This window comes from Hippocampus zosterae, chromosome 1, assembly GCF_025434085.1.
Source record: "Hippocampus zosterae strain Florida chromosome 1, ASM2543408v3, whole genome shotgun sequence".
NCBI classification, from domain to species: domain Eukaryota; kingdom Metazoa; phylum Chordata; class Actinopteri; order Syngnathiformes; family Syngnathidae; genus Hippocampus; species Hippocampus zosterae.
This window is the reverse complement of record NC_067451.1, coordinates 28,636,134-28,651,697: the sequence shown is the minus strand read 5'-3', so window position 1 is coordinate 28,651,697 and position 15,564 is coordinate 28,636,134. Positions and strand designations below refer to the sequence as shown.

Sequence of the window (15,564 nt, the reverse complement as noted above, 5' to 3'; positions counted from 1 at the left end):
GAGGCCGTCAGCCAATGGGAGCCCTCGCAGGATTTGGGCTCCATGCGCCATTTTAGCGTGTCCACGGCCATCCGGCAAGATGGTCTCCGCGCTTTGTCTCCACTGACTGGAGTTCTTACCCTTATTCGGGGACTTGTGTCTCCTTGCTCCTGGTAAACATCGGCACTTTAGGTCCATCCACCCGTCCGCGACGAGAACAAAGCCCGTCTTCTTATATCGAGAAATGAAGACCGCGACCAGCAGGTATAACACACACTTTCGTGTTTACACAAGTGTGTTGTGCATTGATTATACTGAGTGAGCTACCCCATTTGCTAGCCGAACGCCAAACCATTTGTGCTTGTTGGTATTTAGCACGCTAGGCTAACTAGCCGCTGCCGACCGGCAATGTTGAACTTACTACGAATGCAATTACCAATATTTTCGTGCGTGCCTCAGAATGGTAGCCGGGTTTAGTCGTAGTATTCTAAACCGACTTCATTGAAGGGTCGCGGTCTGATTCGCGGCGCAAAATGGTTGAATGTAGTAACTGCTAGGTAGCTAACAGTGCCAGCCAGCCTTGAGCGCAGCGCTTCCTGCCATGATATCGTCAGAGGGATGCAAGGCCTCGAGTATTGAATTTTTCGGTGCATGCCCATGCATTGGGGTTTGCAGCAGAATTGGGAGGGGGCGGGGTGAGTGCAAGGTTGCCTGGGCAACAAGGGGATGGAGGGTGAAAAGAAGTAGCTCTGCTAGCACGGCGGCTGCTGGTCTGAACTTAGCGTCGCCGATAAGAGTTTGGTGTGTTTGCAAATTATGTCAAGGTGGAAATGAGAAGGAAGGAGCAAACAGAGGCCTAGACCTTCTCTCCCCCGTTGACCAGTGGAATTGAGATCTACATCGATAATGTGGTAGAATGCAATTTTCAAATGCAATAGCTGCTATTTGGGGGTGGAATATGCTTTACTTCCTTCGGTTGGTAAACTGCTCTTAAATGGTGGCATTTTGCTGTCAAAATGTGAGACATTGCAATTGAATACAGTAAATATTCTCTAGTACGGACTCGTGTTTGCACTGTCCAATTTGTCCTGATAACAGAAATTCCTCATTTGGGAAATGAGCATGGTACATGTCCTTTATGAACCTGCAAGTATGTTGACAAAATGCATGTGTAACAACACAATAATTCATTCATTCATCTTCCGAGCCGCTTGATCCTCACTAGTGTCGCGGGGGGGGGGGGGGGGTGCTGGAGCCTATCCCAGCTGTCTTCGGGCAGTAGGCGGGGGACACCCTGAATCGGTTGCCAGCCAATCACGGGGCACACGGAGACGAACAACCATCCACGCTCACACTCACACCTAGGGACAATTTAGAGTGTTCAAACAGTCTGCCACGCATGTTTTTGGAATGTGGGAGGAAACCGGAGCACTCGGAGAAAACCCACGCAGGCCCGGGGAGAACATGCAAACTCCACACAGGGAGGTCGGAGCTGGAATCGAACCCGGTACCTCTGCACTGTGAAGCCGACGTGCTAACCACTGGACTTACCGGGCCGCCTTCAACACAATCAATAAAATACAAAAATATACTGTCCAAAAACTGTTTATATAACAAAAAGTGTAATACAGGTGTATCGCAAAAAAAAATCACAACAGTAAAATACATACAGTATTATAATGTTTATTTTTTTCTGTCTTGGGAAAAACATGTATATTGTTAGAAACAGTATCGTTCGTCTTTATATCAGAGAAGCACTTGACTGCAAACAATGTGATAGATTATGAAAGCCGTGATTATAAAATTATCCACATCTAGTGTCATAATTGCATTTGCGATGTTTCTAACCTAAACCAATCCGTGTCAAAATCGGTAAAAAAACCTTAGTTATGGTTGGTTAATTTCGAGCCAAACATCGGAAGGGACTACTGCCCGTTCAAGATGGCGAGGCTCCCTCTTGTGGTTGTTTCCCAGCATCTATATTAAGATGACAAGACAGGACAGTCAAACTATGCTTAATGTGGGGAAACTCCTCTACAACAAAATCATATTTGCAGCAAGAAATTTTTCACAACAGGGGGTTTTTCAATGTAGCAAATTTGAGCTCAGATGTAAACACACGCACCCACACATACACACACAAACGTATGTGTACTCTTGATTTTTGTTCCAATAGTGCAAAGTATGAGCATACGCTTATTTTACACTTCATATAGTCAGTGTAGAAAGAAAAAAAAGGAAAAGAAATTGTGAAATTTACGATCAGCATTCACTTTCACTTACATCAATTTCTTGGATCATGTCTTTTATTTTGCTTCCTCCGTCTTTCATTTTGATCATTTTTACCCTCTCTTGCAGCGTCCGAGCGCTTTTTGACTTAGTTGCTTGACATCCTAAGGTCCGCTTTTTAGCCATTTTAGCAATGCAACGTTCTTACTGCATCTGAAACTAACAATAACAAATACTTCCTGGACTACTGCGCATGTGTATGAAGAAATTTTGGTCTCTTTATAAGCACACTGGCTAAACCCTGGTGGGACGAAAAAATACGTCGTTGATATTTTTCTACTACTATTGTAGTAGAAAAATATATATTTGGACAGAAAAAGGAAAGAAAGGAAGAGAAACATCCAGATTGATGGCGAGCATGTCTGTCCAACCTCAAACGTTGTGTCGTCTCAACTAACCTAGCTGTTGCCATGGCTAGGCTAGCTTAGCTGTTGTCATAGATCAAAGCTCTTTGATATGTAACGTCCGTTGCGTCAGCACTGATTGGTTGAAGCCAAAACGTGCGTGTGTACATGTTTGCGCTGATGCACGCACAGCAGAGAGCAGCACAGTGTGTGGCATCGCTACATGTAAAACAGTGTGGTGGATGCTGTTGCCGTTTCCGAACAAAGCAGTAGAGGTCGCTGTTGGATTAGACTTGGTTGTAGTGAATCTCATCGTGAGGCAAGAGCAGAGAAAAAGATTTCGTATAATGCAACAGGGTTTTTTTTTCGTTGTATGGGGGTGCAGGAAAGTGGGAATGGTGTTAATGCATGAATATTTTTTTCACGGTAGGGGGGATTTTCGCCCATGTTGTAGAGGAGTTTCACTTTACTTATGCCGTCTTTAACCTCTAAAATTATGTAAAATTGCCACAATATTTAGAATTTTTAGCATTGTTGTCTATGGTAAGGCAGATGTTTAATGTTCAGAAAATCCTAAATATTAGGTTGGATCATGATATTTGCAGTCTATGTAGATTTAGTTGACAGTTGATAATAAATCACTAAGTTATCAGATTTTTATTTGTCACTTTTCACTATTGAACGCAACATGAACAAATTCAAAGCGACTAACTACCTTGTAAAAAAAAAGTGCTGTGAAGAAAGAGTATCCTTCATGGAAGTAAAAAACAAAACAAAACATGGAAAATCATTGTCTGATCAACTCAAAAATGAAATGATCCAATTCTGTCAAAGTTATGATAACAGCAGAATGTGCCCTGGTATGAAGCATACTCTGAGCTTTTGGAACAAAGATTGACAAAAGTTGAAACACGAGAAAAGACTTGCTTCAAATACAGTATGTTATGACTGTATAACATGTTCTTGCAATTTTCAAGCTTAGAAGAAGCCATCATTCTCACACCTGCAATTATTTCCTTGGAATCTTATTTGTCGTTATTTAGTGTCTGATGTGATGTTTTGAGAGAAGCTGTTTGAAAAGAAATCCCCAATACGAAAGGCATAAATTCTGTTTTTATTATTATTTTTTTCCAGGTAAAATGAGTCTGCCTATTCCCGAAACCAGTCAAGACCAAATGGCAGAAAATACAGAGGAGGTAGGTCTTATTCCATTGTGCACTCTTAGTTGTCTACCATTGAATCTTACCTTATTTACGTTTTATACTTGTAGCCTTGTAGCTCTACAGAAGCAACGCTCTCCTCTTCCCATAACAAGAGGTGAGAAACATTTTTTTCCCCGTTAATACTTCCGTTCTTGTGTTAGCACACTCTTAATATTTTCTGCTCACACATTATAGGAATTCCAATACTGTAGCTAAAGTTACTGGAGGGAATGATTCTGGCAAATCAGATGACAGTGACAATGAAGGGACCACTTCTGACAGTAATGCAGGCAGCACATCTAAAGGTACGAATGCGTGTTTTTTTTTTTTTTTTCAATTAAGTTGATTCAGACTCACATTCAAGAGGAGCAGTGTGGTTTTCATCTCAGCTGTGGAACAGTGGCCCAGCTCTACACCCTTAGCAGAGTCCTCGAGGGCACATAGGAACTCAAACCAACCAGTCTACAGTACATGTGCTTTGGGTATGGGCTGTTTGGTCCCTATAACACCGATGTCTGAGTTTGGTTCGCATTGCCGGCAGTAAGTCGGAATTGATTCAAGTGAGGGTTGGATTCCGCCAAGGCTGCCCTTTGTTGCCGATTCTGTTCGTAACCTTTATTGACAGAATTTCTAGGCGCATCAGAGGCGTTGACGGGGTCCGGTTTGGTGGGCTCAATATTGCACTCTGGTTTTTGCAGATGATTTGCTACTGTTGGCTCCATCAAGCAGGGCTTACCAACTCTCACTGGAACGTTTCTCAGCCGAGTGTGAAGCGGTTGGGATGAAAATCACCACCTCCAAATCTGATACAATACTGCACAGTCCGATAAGGGTGGAGAACCCTCTCTGGGTCAGGGAGGAGATGTTGCCCCAAGTGGAGGAGTTTAAGTATCTTGGGGTCGTGTTCGCAAGTGAGGGCAGAAGGGAGCGAGAGATCGATAGGCGGATCGATGCAGCGTCTGCTGTGATGCAGACTTTATCGGTCTGTCGTGGTGAAGAAGGAGCTGAGCCAAAAGGCGAAGCTTTCAATTTACAGCTTAATCTACAGTACGTTCCAACCCTCACCTTCCGGTCATGTCCCACCGGGAGGAGACCCAGAGGAAGACCCAGGACACGCTGGAGAGACTATGTCACCCAGCTGGCCTGGGAATGCCTCTGGAGACCCCGGGAAGAGCAGGAAGAAGTGGCTGGGGAGAGGGAAGTATGGGCTTCCCTGCTAAAGCTGCTGCCCCCGCGACCTGACCCCGGATAAGCGGTAGAAAATGGATGGATGGATGGATGAAATTAAGATGAAACTGAGCTTGTTCTATTTGTGTTCCAAGGCACCTTAGTGTTGCGGCCTGCAGAGAGTGAAAATAAAGGCACTGTGAAGTTCAGAGTGGATTACAAACAGCAAACTTCAGGTAATAATGGTAATAATTCAGCGTTGAAATGTGTTTTTGTGCAGTGATGAACAGTCAATGCATGAGATGGAACCTGTTCATTTTATGGGTGTTAATGTGGGGGGTATGTTTAGACCAGACAAGGAAATACATTTATGCTACATGAACCTAAAGTCAGTACTTTAAAATCTATGGATGGAAGCAAAACATAGTTGTGAGTGTCATCTATGAAACCATGGCAATGGTCATATCTTCAGGTTCTTAACATTTGTTTCTGTTGACATTTTAATGAAGATAAAATCGGTTTAATTGAAATGCGACTGAAAATATTACACCTGTATTTTGTCTGTCCATTACAGGTAAAAAAAAAAACAAAAAAACACCAGTGATTATTCTGCACTATTCTCACTTTTGGATTACACATTTTGGTGTGACTCTGTTTGGCCTGAATACAGCTCACAAGGGTCGCATGGCGTGCTGGAGCCCACCAGCACGTCCTGCGACCCTTGTGAGAATAAGCGTATCAGAAAATGGATGGATGTGTTTTGGTTTGGGTTGTTGGTGATGTCAGTCGCTATCGTGTTTTATGCGGTCGTCTTTATTTCTTGTGGGATTGAGCATGGCCTGATGTCTCGCAGTATTTCTGCATACAGACCTGCTCTCGATTGTTACTTTGTAGTTTTATGTATAAATACATTTACTTTTTTATTTTCATCTATTGTCTGCTTCTGGGTCCAAATGCCGTTCCTCACGTCACAGTACGTTCTAACCTGTCATTGACCCAGCAGATTTCGACACAATTTCCCAAGCACTCCAGAATCAGGGATGGAGATGGGCACTGATCGCCGCGGCTGTATTTTTTTAAAACACCCGTTTTGATAAGCTTTCACCCTTCATTGTTTTTCTTAATGGTCTTGTAAGTACTTACTCAAATTAATTTTCGATTGATCTAGGACTGAACATTAGCTCTCTGAACATTATTTTGCACCTTCTAACTCTCTGACTGACAATAAACTTAATATGTTCATCTAAAATGCATGTTAACAATCAGAGGGGAGCCATCGAGCCCAACTGCAACAGCGTGCGAAATCTGACCCCTTCCTGTGCCAATGTAATGCTACCACATTATACATAGTATTATTTAAAAACCGTATAGTTTTTAAATAATGTTACTTTGATGTGTGGAATTGCTATTTGTGAAATGGTGGTGCCAACTCCACTGTCCCAGCCCCACCTCCTCCGGCTTCCAAGTCGCACTGTCACCGACTTGGGAGCATGAGCTGTGAAGTCAGTGGTTCAGAGTAGTGAGGTTTTAATTAATAAGGTTAAACTCACACAATGCAAGTTGGTGTCATTGACATTGGGTTAGCTTTGTTGCTACAAGTCAAGTCAACAGTATTTATAGAGCACTTTCAAACAGCCATCGCTGCGTACAAAGTGCTGTACATGGAGCTATTTAACATACACAATAAACAGTAAGACGAATCGGTAATAAAGGCGGTAGAAAGCACCAAGCAGTAAAATCAAGAACAAATCTAAGTCATGCTGAGTCGAACGCCAAAGAATACAAGTGAGTTTTGAGGAGGGCTTTAAAGATGGGCAGCGAGGAGGCTTGGCGAATGTTCAGTGGGAGGTCATTCCAGAGAGAGGGACCAGCAACAGAAAAGGCTCCATCCCCTCTGAGCCTCAGTTTAGTTCTTGGTACTTCTAACAAAGACTGGTCCAGAGACCTGAGGCGCCGGGCAGGTGTGTAGGGGCGGATGAGCTCAGAGAGGTAAGGTGGCGCGAGATTATTCAGAGATTTGAAAAGAAAGAGGAGGATCTTGAAAATAACTCTAAAATGAATGGGGAGCCAGTGAAGGGATGCCAGAGTAGGAGTTATGTGCTCCCTCTTACGAGTACCAGTCAAGAGGCGAGCAGCGGCATTCTGGACCAGCTGAAGGCGCTTAATGGAGGACTGGCTGACTCCAAAGTACAGGGCATTGTAGTAATCGAGCCGGGATGTGACAAAAGCATGAATTACTGTCTCAAAGTGTTCATGTGAGAGGAGAGGTTTTATTTTGGCCAGCTGTCTAAGGTGAAAGAAGCTGGATTTAACAACGGCACCAATTTGCCGATCGAGTTTTAAATCACTGTCCAGTTTAAGGCCCAAGTTTGAGACCGTTGATTTCAGATAAGGAGACAGGTGGCCCAAGTCTACAGGATGGAATGTACAAGGGCCACTGGGACCAAACAATATCACCTCTGTCTTCTTTTCGTTGAATTTCAAGAAATTTTGTGCCATCCAGGTTTTGATTTCTTCCAGACAGGATAGGAGTGGCCTTAATGAGAAGGCGTCTTTCTTGCTCAGTGGGACATAGATCTGGCAGTCATCTGCATAGCAGTGGAAGGGAATACCATGTTTCCTTAAGATGGAACCCAATGGGAGCAGATACAGCGAGAAATGTTGCAGCTGAACGTTTCACTCCAGGCATGACTAATGTATTTACACTCAATGCATCCATCACACTAACTTAAAAGTTTGGTTATTCTAAGTTTTAGTGGTGGCGGCACAGTCATCAACTGGTTAGCATGTCGACCTCACAGTGCAAAGGTGCAGTGTTCGATTCCGGCTCTGGTCGTGCCTGCGTGGGTTTTGTGGGAGGAAAACTCCGGTTTCCTCCCACATTCCCAAAAAAAAAACATGCATGGCAGGTGAATGGAACAATTCTGTCCATTAGCATGGTAACCAAGCACAGCAGTAAAAGCCGACTTCATGCACCCCGTTGTATATCTCTCTACCGTGCTGGTCCCCTGCTCTATCACGTGGTTCACCGGGATGGCGAAAGTGAGCGGCACCTCATCCATTTTGGTGATATGGTTGGGCAGGATGTTGTGTCTGCAACCTTTTTGTATTTCAAAATGCGAAGTATGCTTGTCCCTCCTCACTTTTTGTAGTCCAAATGGATATGTAGGAATGTGGTATTGGTTGAGACAACAGTTGGTAATGGAAGCCAAGTGAGGCCGGCAGAGCAGCAGAATCGAGGTGTAAAATCTCCAAGATAGCGTCTTCATTGAATGTAAAGCAGAACATTACACTTTTTACTGTACTAGGAGCTGAAGATGGCCAGCGTTTCCTGGTAATCCGCCGGATGTTGCTGCGGGACGGTCGTCCTTGCTCGGAATGGATAGATGGCGTTTCATAAAACTGAAGCACGAAGCACCATGGATTAGTTGATCTTGAATTCTTTCGCGGTTGCTTGATTCTCATGGTCCTCTGCGTAACTGATAAAATCTGACTTGCAGTTTCTTCATATCCCATTTTTGGGGGGATGTTTTACATGATGCACATATCGGCACATACTGGGGGCTTGCCTTTAGAGTCCTCTTTCACACCTGCCCTTCCCACTGTAACGTCCGCATCTTGTCCTCAGTTACGTCAGCAGCGTGTCGTCACATCAGTCAGTCAAGGGGACCCCTCATTGAAGTCACACAACAGCGTTCACAACCCCTGCTCCGATTGACTGAAAATTTGAGATAGTGTTGTGTCATCACTATCAAAAAGTACAGCTAGTTCTATTAAAATCAAAATCTGTTTTTATGTGATTTGGCATGGAATGACCCCATATGGGATTGGGCATGGCCTTATGTCACTGTGTTTAAGATGGAGTTGCTTAGTGACAGGTTGTCAGAATGGCAAGCATTCTTCCATGCCTCCTAAATCAAGCCCCGCTGTTTGTTGTTACTTTTTGTGCATTTAGACTTTTACTTTTCCACTTCCGTGTCCTGTCTGCTTCTGTATCCAAATCCTGTTCATGTGACATGTTTGTTCTTAACTTAAGCTAGCATTCTGTGTTTTTTTTATGCCTTACTTGTTGTACCATGTTTGGCTCTTGACTTAGTTTTATGATGACAACACTTTGACTTATGCAGATTTGAATTTCTATTATTTTTGGGGGGAATTTTATTTTTGACTTGGAAAAAAAGTGTTTTGAGAAAAATCCACAGTGTCGGTGGAATTTTAATTTTTTTAATATTTCAAATAAACAAAGCAAATAAGAGTGCTTGCCCACAGATGACACGCTGCAACGGAAGATAAACTGCACAGCCTGTGGAAAGCAAGTTAACCAGTTTCAGCGAAACTCTGTACATCAGCACCCTGCTCTTAAAGTGCTTATTTGCAAGGTACACACATTTTAAAGTAATTGCATGTATATTATTTTTGACCACCATTTCATGTGATACAGCCTTGTCTATGATCTCTCCTTTCTTCTAGTCATGTTACAAATATTACACAAGTGATGACATCAGTAGAGATGCCGATGGAATGGACGAGCAGTGCAGGTAAGACATATCAGTGTAGCTAAAACCATTTAGTGTAGTTGTGTCGTCGTAGTAGAGTAAATCAAGCATATTCCAATCCTCTACTAAAAAGGTGGTGTGCTGAAGGGGGGAAACTCATCTGCTGCGACTACTGCAACAACGCCTTCTGCAAGAAGTGTATCCTTCGCAACCTGGGCAGAAGAGAGTTATCAGTCATCACTGATGAGAACTCCAAGTGGCACTGCTATGTGTGCAGGGCCGAACCTCTCCAGGACCTAATCTCCAAGTGTAACGGCATCATGGCAAAGATTGACAATGAGAAAACCAAGCAGCGCAAATCCAGCAAAGGCGAGGAACACAAGAGCAAGACACGTAATAGCAGTGAAGTCAAAGAGCACAAAATAGTTGTAAATGGGAAGGAACACACAGACGGCTCAGGGACCATAACATTCTCATACAAAAAACTGCCGATACCCAAAGAACTCTTAAAGAAAGCAAAAAAGTTGGTTGAAACCACAACTGGTTTGAACAATACATTCATACAGTTTGTGCAGCAGGCTGCTGCAGAGCTGGACGACAAGTCTGTCAGGTACAGGCATTTGAAAGCATTCAAGGCGGTGCTTTCTGATTTGAAAAAAGCCCACACTGCTCTGGAGGAGGCCTTGGAACCAGAGTTCAGAAGTATGGAGCTACAGAATGGCGACAAGGGGCAAGGGCAAGTCCGAAAAAGCAGGAATGCGGTGCATCCTGTGGTGAAGACTGAAGACGATGAGCTAGATGAGGCGGACGAAACTGAGACCTCAGATGCGGTACAAGATCTGAATGAAGAGCACGATGAGGAGCCGGCTGTGACACACAGTAAGTCTCAAGAGGGGCATGCTGACCAGCATGATGTAAAGCAGCGTGTTGAACCGGAGGAGGAGCAAGCTGAGCCTCTGTGCAACAAACTGGGTGGCGCGCCAGACGAGGCAACGGAAAAGGAACCGCACAAGGAACCAGTTGGTAAAGGCAACCAAACAGAAGATTTAACCAAACGTGTTGTTTGTGATGGTGAGCTGCTGTCCCCTGGTGAAACATCACTTGATCATGACATTATGTCTGTTCCTCCTTCAGTTCCCGAGGAGCTTTTTCAGATGGTGGAAAGTCTCGCCGATCCCCACATGCTGGCTCATACTGCTCCAACTTCGGCCGCAGACACAGATGCAAAACAGAATGGGCGCCCCCAACAGAAAGTGAAGAACCTCATTGTTAAACTGACTCCGGTGCCAGTTGTGAGGACAAGTCGGTCAAATTCCTCCAGGTCCAAAAACAAGGAACAAGATGAGGAAAGTGGTGGTTGTGGTACAGGAGATGAACCAGCCAGCCCTCCACCCAATCGGCACTCCAGTAGAGTGAAGACCACTCCCCTGAGGAAGCAAGTCGGTAAAAAGAGTCTTGAGGACTCCTCCGAATCCGAGCAGGAGTCGGAGAAGGAAAAGACTGCAAAGTCCAAGTCCTCCAAGAAATTGAGTAAGACTAAGAAGGAAGACAAGAAGAAGATTAAAACTTCGTTGTCAGAGAAAGATGCAAAAGACTCGGATTCAGATGGGGTTCCTGACATGTTGCTGGAAGAGGTGGCAGAATACAACAGTAGCAATGAGGAGAAAGAAATTCCAAGTTCCAAGAAACATTTATTGAAAGAGAAACCCTCAGCAGGTACAGAGAAAAAATCCAAACGCAAGAGGAAATCTGAATGCTCAGAGTCCGATGTGGAAAGTAAAGGTAAGAAGGCATCAAAGAAGAAAAAACAAAATGCCTCTGACACTTCTGACTCTGATCAAGGCATAACGAGAACAGCCAAGAGGCGATCAAGTCGCATGACAAAACAAGATGAAGTAAAGGACAAAGACAAGCCTGAAAAGAAGGCTGTGGCTGCAAAAAGATCGTATGAGAAGAAGAGCAAAGGAAAGAGCTCAACAGCGGTCTCAAAGGTGGAGTTGTCCTCCAGCGATGATGAGGAAGAGCGGCAGGCTGATGAGGACTCTGGAGATGACAATGACCAACAGACGTTCAACCCATTGATGGAAGACCGTCCGCTGGGAGGTAATATCACTTCACAGCATTGTATGCAAATTCACACACTAATTACTTGCTTGCGCTTGACTTAATGGTACTTGTGCACAATCTTGTCAAGGTGATGAAATGCCTGTCAAAGAAGAAGCCCCTCAAATGGGTGACGATGACGATGATGATGATCCTGAGAACAGGTACCGGCATCGTGAACACTTTGCTAAGTGCAGAGGTGGCCATTCTACAAAATGTTGCCAGTCTGGCAGCAGCTTGTGTTACCCGTCAGTCATCGTCAGTGCGTCATTTTCTTTTTCTAAAATTTAATTGTCAGTCCATTGTGTTGTTTTAACTGTGTTTCCGTCTTCCCTTCCTTCAGTAAATTTCACAATAATAACTATATCGACTAGGCGTTCGATGAGGAAAAAATGGACACACAATTTTTTTCAGATCCGATAAATGTTGATTTAGATGCATGCTTGTCTGAGGGCATGTTGTGCGTATTGTTTAGATCAGTTAGAAAACGGCCTCTCTTGAGCAAAGGTGCCTATTTTTCATTACAAAAATCTCAAGGGTTAAACAGCAAATAAAAATATGAAAAAATGAATACTGAAATAATGGTCATGTCTATTCTTCATTTAGCCACTATTTTACTCAAGTGCACTTCAGAAAGATGAGCTTTGATCATTTTTCCTCTCACTATATCAGTGGGGGGGGGGGGGGGGGAACTAGTATCATTTAATATGATAGTTTGTGGGGAAATATATTGTCTGGAAAAATCTGTTATCGTGACAGGACTAATCTTAATCATAATTCAGGTCCACATTGCGGCCGAGGGTAAAATCCAATCCAAGTGTCTTGCACTGTACTCCTGCTTGTTCTTTTTCTCCTCCTCCTCATTCTCCCACTTCTTGTTGGGTCATTTGTGAATTACGATTTTTTTTTTTTTTTTGGTGCATGCAGCCACCTGCTGTATAGAAAGCGTAAAAATGCTTCCATATATATTGTCAATGGAAGCCATCCTACTTGTATTCAACCCAGTCACCTGTGGGCGTGCGTATGTATATGAAATATTAATAATTCCTCTTTTCCTTGTTTTTTAGAATCGCAAAGAAAATGCTTCTCGCCCAGATTAAGTCAAGCTTTTCCTCCGGGGCTGAGAGCTCCTCAGAAAATGAAAGCGAGGACGTGAAGGAGAAGCTCTCCAAAAAAGTTAAAAAAGAGGAAGATGACGATGAGGAACAGCAAGGTAGAGTGAATTTGATGAAAGGAAACTTTTTGTTTTTTCTTTATTTATTATTGTGTTCTGGTTCAGCAGTTGAGAATTCAGAAGACTCCGGGTCTGATGTAGAGGTGAAAAAGAGTTGTCGCCGGCACAAGTTGCTTCGTCACAAGCTCTCGCTCAGTGAGGCAGAGTCCGATGATGACAAAGAAGACAATGCAGAAAAGACCAAGGTTGCCAAGAAGAAGCGAGAAAAGAAGAAAGGTTCATACTCGAGTTGCTCGTCAGTAATTGTGAGCTCACTATTTGCTTTCCGTGAGAACAGTGAGTAACTTCTGGTTTCTGTCTAGAAGTGGACAGTGATGATTCGGCGGATTCTGACTTCACGAGGTTAGAATCCAGTGCAGAGTCGATGATGAGCGAAGTACTCAGTGCGTCGGACAATGATGAGAAGCGTCGAAAGACGAGGTGAGAAATCCAAGTTCTCTCTGGAAACAATCGGATTCCACTGCTACTGATGCTCGACGCTTGACTCTGCTGGCTTTTGGCCTTACTGAGAGACCAATTCTATTGTGAATCTGTAGATCTTCAAAGAAGAAGGATGATGAGAAGCAGAAAGGTCAGAAACAGCCAAAGAAGAAGAGACGCAGGATAAAAGTACAGGATTCCTCCAGCAATGAGAAGGTGAAATATATACAGTGCTTCATAAAAAATGAGTGTACATCAGCAGAATTGTTGGAAAGCCGAATGTTTTCTTGAGTGATTATTTTGTTTGGCATATTATAGAAAACAACTTCCAGGTTTTAAGTTGGTGAAACCCAGAGCCGCTTGCCATACCGCCTCCAAGCTGTGTACAGAGCAAATTACAAATAAACTACCGTATTTTCACGACTATTCGACGCACCGTACTAATGGCCGCAGTTTTACAGTGGTAAAACATACGCTTAAACATACGGCACGCATGCATGCTAACACGTTCGCTAACATGTTAGCTTGAAGCACACACTGAAGCTCGAAGCTAAAACACGTTTTTAAAAAGTCAACGGAAGCCTAACTGAGTTCGGGTGTATTTTATTTACAAGGTACTCACGTTTTTTGCTCAATCATCACTCAGAAAGCCATCAAAGTCGTCATCTTCTGTGTACGAATTAAACAATTGTGCAAGTATCGGTAATCCATCCAAACTGCCGGGTTCCCTCTCGTTGTCAGAGTCACTCTCGTCGTCATGTGGCTCCACAGAAATGATGCCGGCTTTGCCAAAAGCTCAAACAACTGTACTAGCAGATACGTTCGTCCAAGCAGCTACAATCCATTCACAGATTGTGGCGTAACTAGCCCGGCGCTGCCTCCCACTCTTCGTGAAGCTGTGTTCGCCATTGATCATCCATTTTTCCCATGCTGCTCGCAACTTCACTTTGAACGCCCGGTTGATGCCGATGTCCAGCGGTTGGAGTTCTTTAGTCAAGCCTCCGGGAATGACGGCAAGCTCGGAGTTCATTTGCTTGACTTTGTTTTTCACCGCTGGTGTGAGATGGGCACGCATGGAGTCGCAAATCAAGAGTGACGGCGAGGCATGGAAAAAGCCATCCGGTCTCTTAACATACACCTCACTTAGCCACTCTCTCATCTTCTCCTCGTCCATCCAGCCCTTTTGGTTTGCTTTCACGATGACGCCGGCTGGAAACTTTTCTTTCGGCAGCGTCTTTCGCTTGAAAATCACCATAGGTGGCAGTCTCTGTCCGTTGGCATGACAACCAAGAACGACAGTAAAAGCTGACTTCTCGTGCCCAGTTGTGCGTATCGCAACCGTGCTGGTCCCCTTCTTCTCCACAGTGTGGTTCACCGGGATGTCGAAAGTCAGCGGGACCTCGTCCATGTTGGTAATGTGGTTAGGCTGGATGCGTTTGTCGACAATCTTTTTACTGCAGTAGGTGCGGAAAACGGCCACCTTTTCTTTGTAGTCCGCTGGAAGTTGCTGAGCCACGGTCGTCTTCACTCTCACGGATAGATGGCGCCGTTTCATAAAGCGAAAGCACCAAGACGGACCTCCTTGAAAATTTTCAATTCTTCGGCTAACGTTTTTGCCCTTAGTCGAATGGTGACCGTGGAGACGCTTCTGCCGGCTGCTCTTTGATCAAGAATCCACCGCTCCAGTTGGTCTTCTAACTCGGGCCACCTCGCCTTATTTCCACGGAAACTCCGCTTCGTCTTTTTGACTTGGCGAAGCTCGTTCTCCTGCTTCCTCCATTTGCGAACCATGGATTCGTTGACATTAAATTCTCTGGCGGCTGCTCGATTCCCATGTTTCACTGCATAACCGATGGCTTGGAGTTTGAATTGCGCTTCGTAGGCGTGTCTCTTTGTGGAATTCATTTTCGGGGGTTCTTGGAAACCAAAACCGAAGTTGTTTTGCAATAATGCACATACTCACATTTTATACAGGTGCTGGTACCTGCTAGAGGCGTGCCTTTAGCGTCCACTTACACGCCCACCCTTCACTCATTGCAGGACCCATCCCCTGCGTATCTGTCCTCACTCACGTCCACCTCTCTTCATATATTTACATATAAGTGCGCGGACGCGCTTCACTGATTGGCCGACCTCTTCTCCGCATGCGTGCGTGTCGTCACTCACGTACACATTTTCTCTCTCTCTCCATAATTTACATATAAGTGCGCGGACGCGCTTCACTGATTGGCCGACCTCTTCCCCGCACTTCACTGATTGGCCGACCTCACTTCCGCCTTTTCTCTATACAAACAGCGTGTCGGGTCTCAGCCAGATTTTGGAACTCAGCT

General features: G+C 44.3%; 1 protein-coding gene across 8 annotated transcripts in view; it reads left to right on the top strand.

The window, feature by feature from the left end:
• Nucleotides 1–15,564, top strand: part of atrx (ATRX chromatin remodeler) — a 49,339-nt gene continuing 33,775 nt past the window's right edge. The window contains exons 1-14 of one of the 8 annotated variants that reach the window (XM_052072981.1): nucleotides 5–243; nucleotides 3,747–3,808; nucleotides 3,883–3,929; nucleotides 4,010–4,119; nucleotides 5,137–5,217; nucleotides 9,251–9,360; nucleotides 9,452–9,519; nucleotides 9,611–10,500; nucleotides 10,612–11,580; nucleotides 11,672–11,744; nucleotides 12,648–12,793; nucleotides 12,860–13,030; nucleotides 13,117–13,234; nucleotides 13,351–13,450. In XM_052072981.1, the coding sequence (XP_051928941.1) occupies nucleotides 3,752–3,808; nucleotides 3,883–3,929; nucleotides 4,010–4,119; nucleotides 5,137–5,217; nucleotides 9,251–9,360; nucleotides 9,452–9,519; nucleotides 9,611–10,500; nucleotides 10,612–11,580; nucleotides 11,672–11,744; nucleotides 12,648–12,793; nucleotides 12,860–13,030; nucleotides 13,117–13,234; nucleotides 13,351–13,450 (2,940 nt within the window). In that variant the 5' untranslated portion in view covers nucleotides 5–243; nucleotides 3,747–3,751. Of the gene's footprint in view, nucleotides 244–3,746; nucleotides 3,809–3,882; nucleotides 3,930–4,009; nucleotides 4,120–5,136; nucleotides 5,218–9,250; nucleotides 9,361–9,451; nucleotides 9,520–9,610; nucleotides 11,581–11,671; nucleotides 11,745–12,647; nucleotides 12,794–12,859; nucleotides 13,031–13,116; nucleotides 13,235–13,350; nucleotides 13,451–15,564 lie in introns of all 8 variants that reach the window. The other 7 variants (XM_052072945.1, XM_052072960.1, XM_052072929.1 and 4 more) reach the window with 7 other exon arrangements.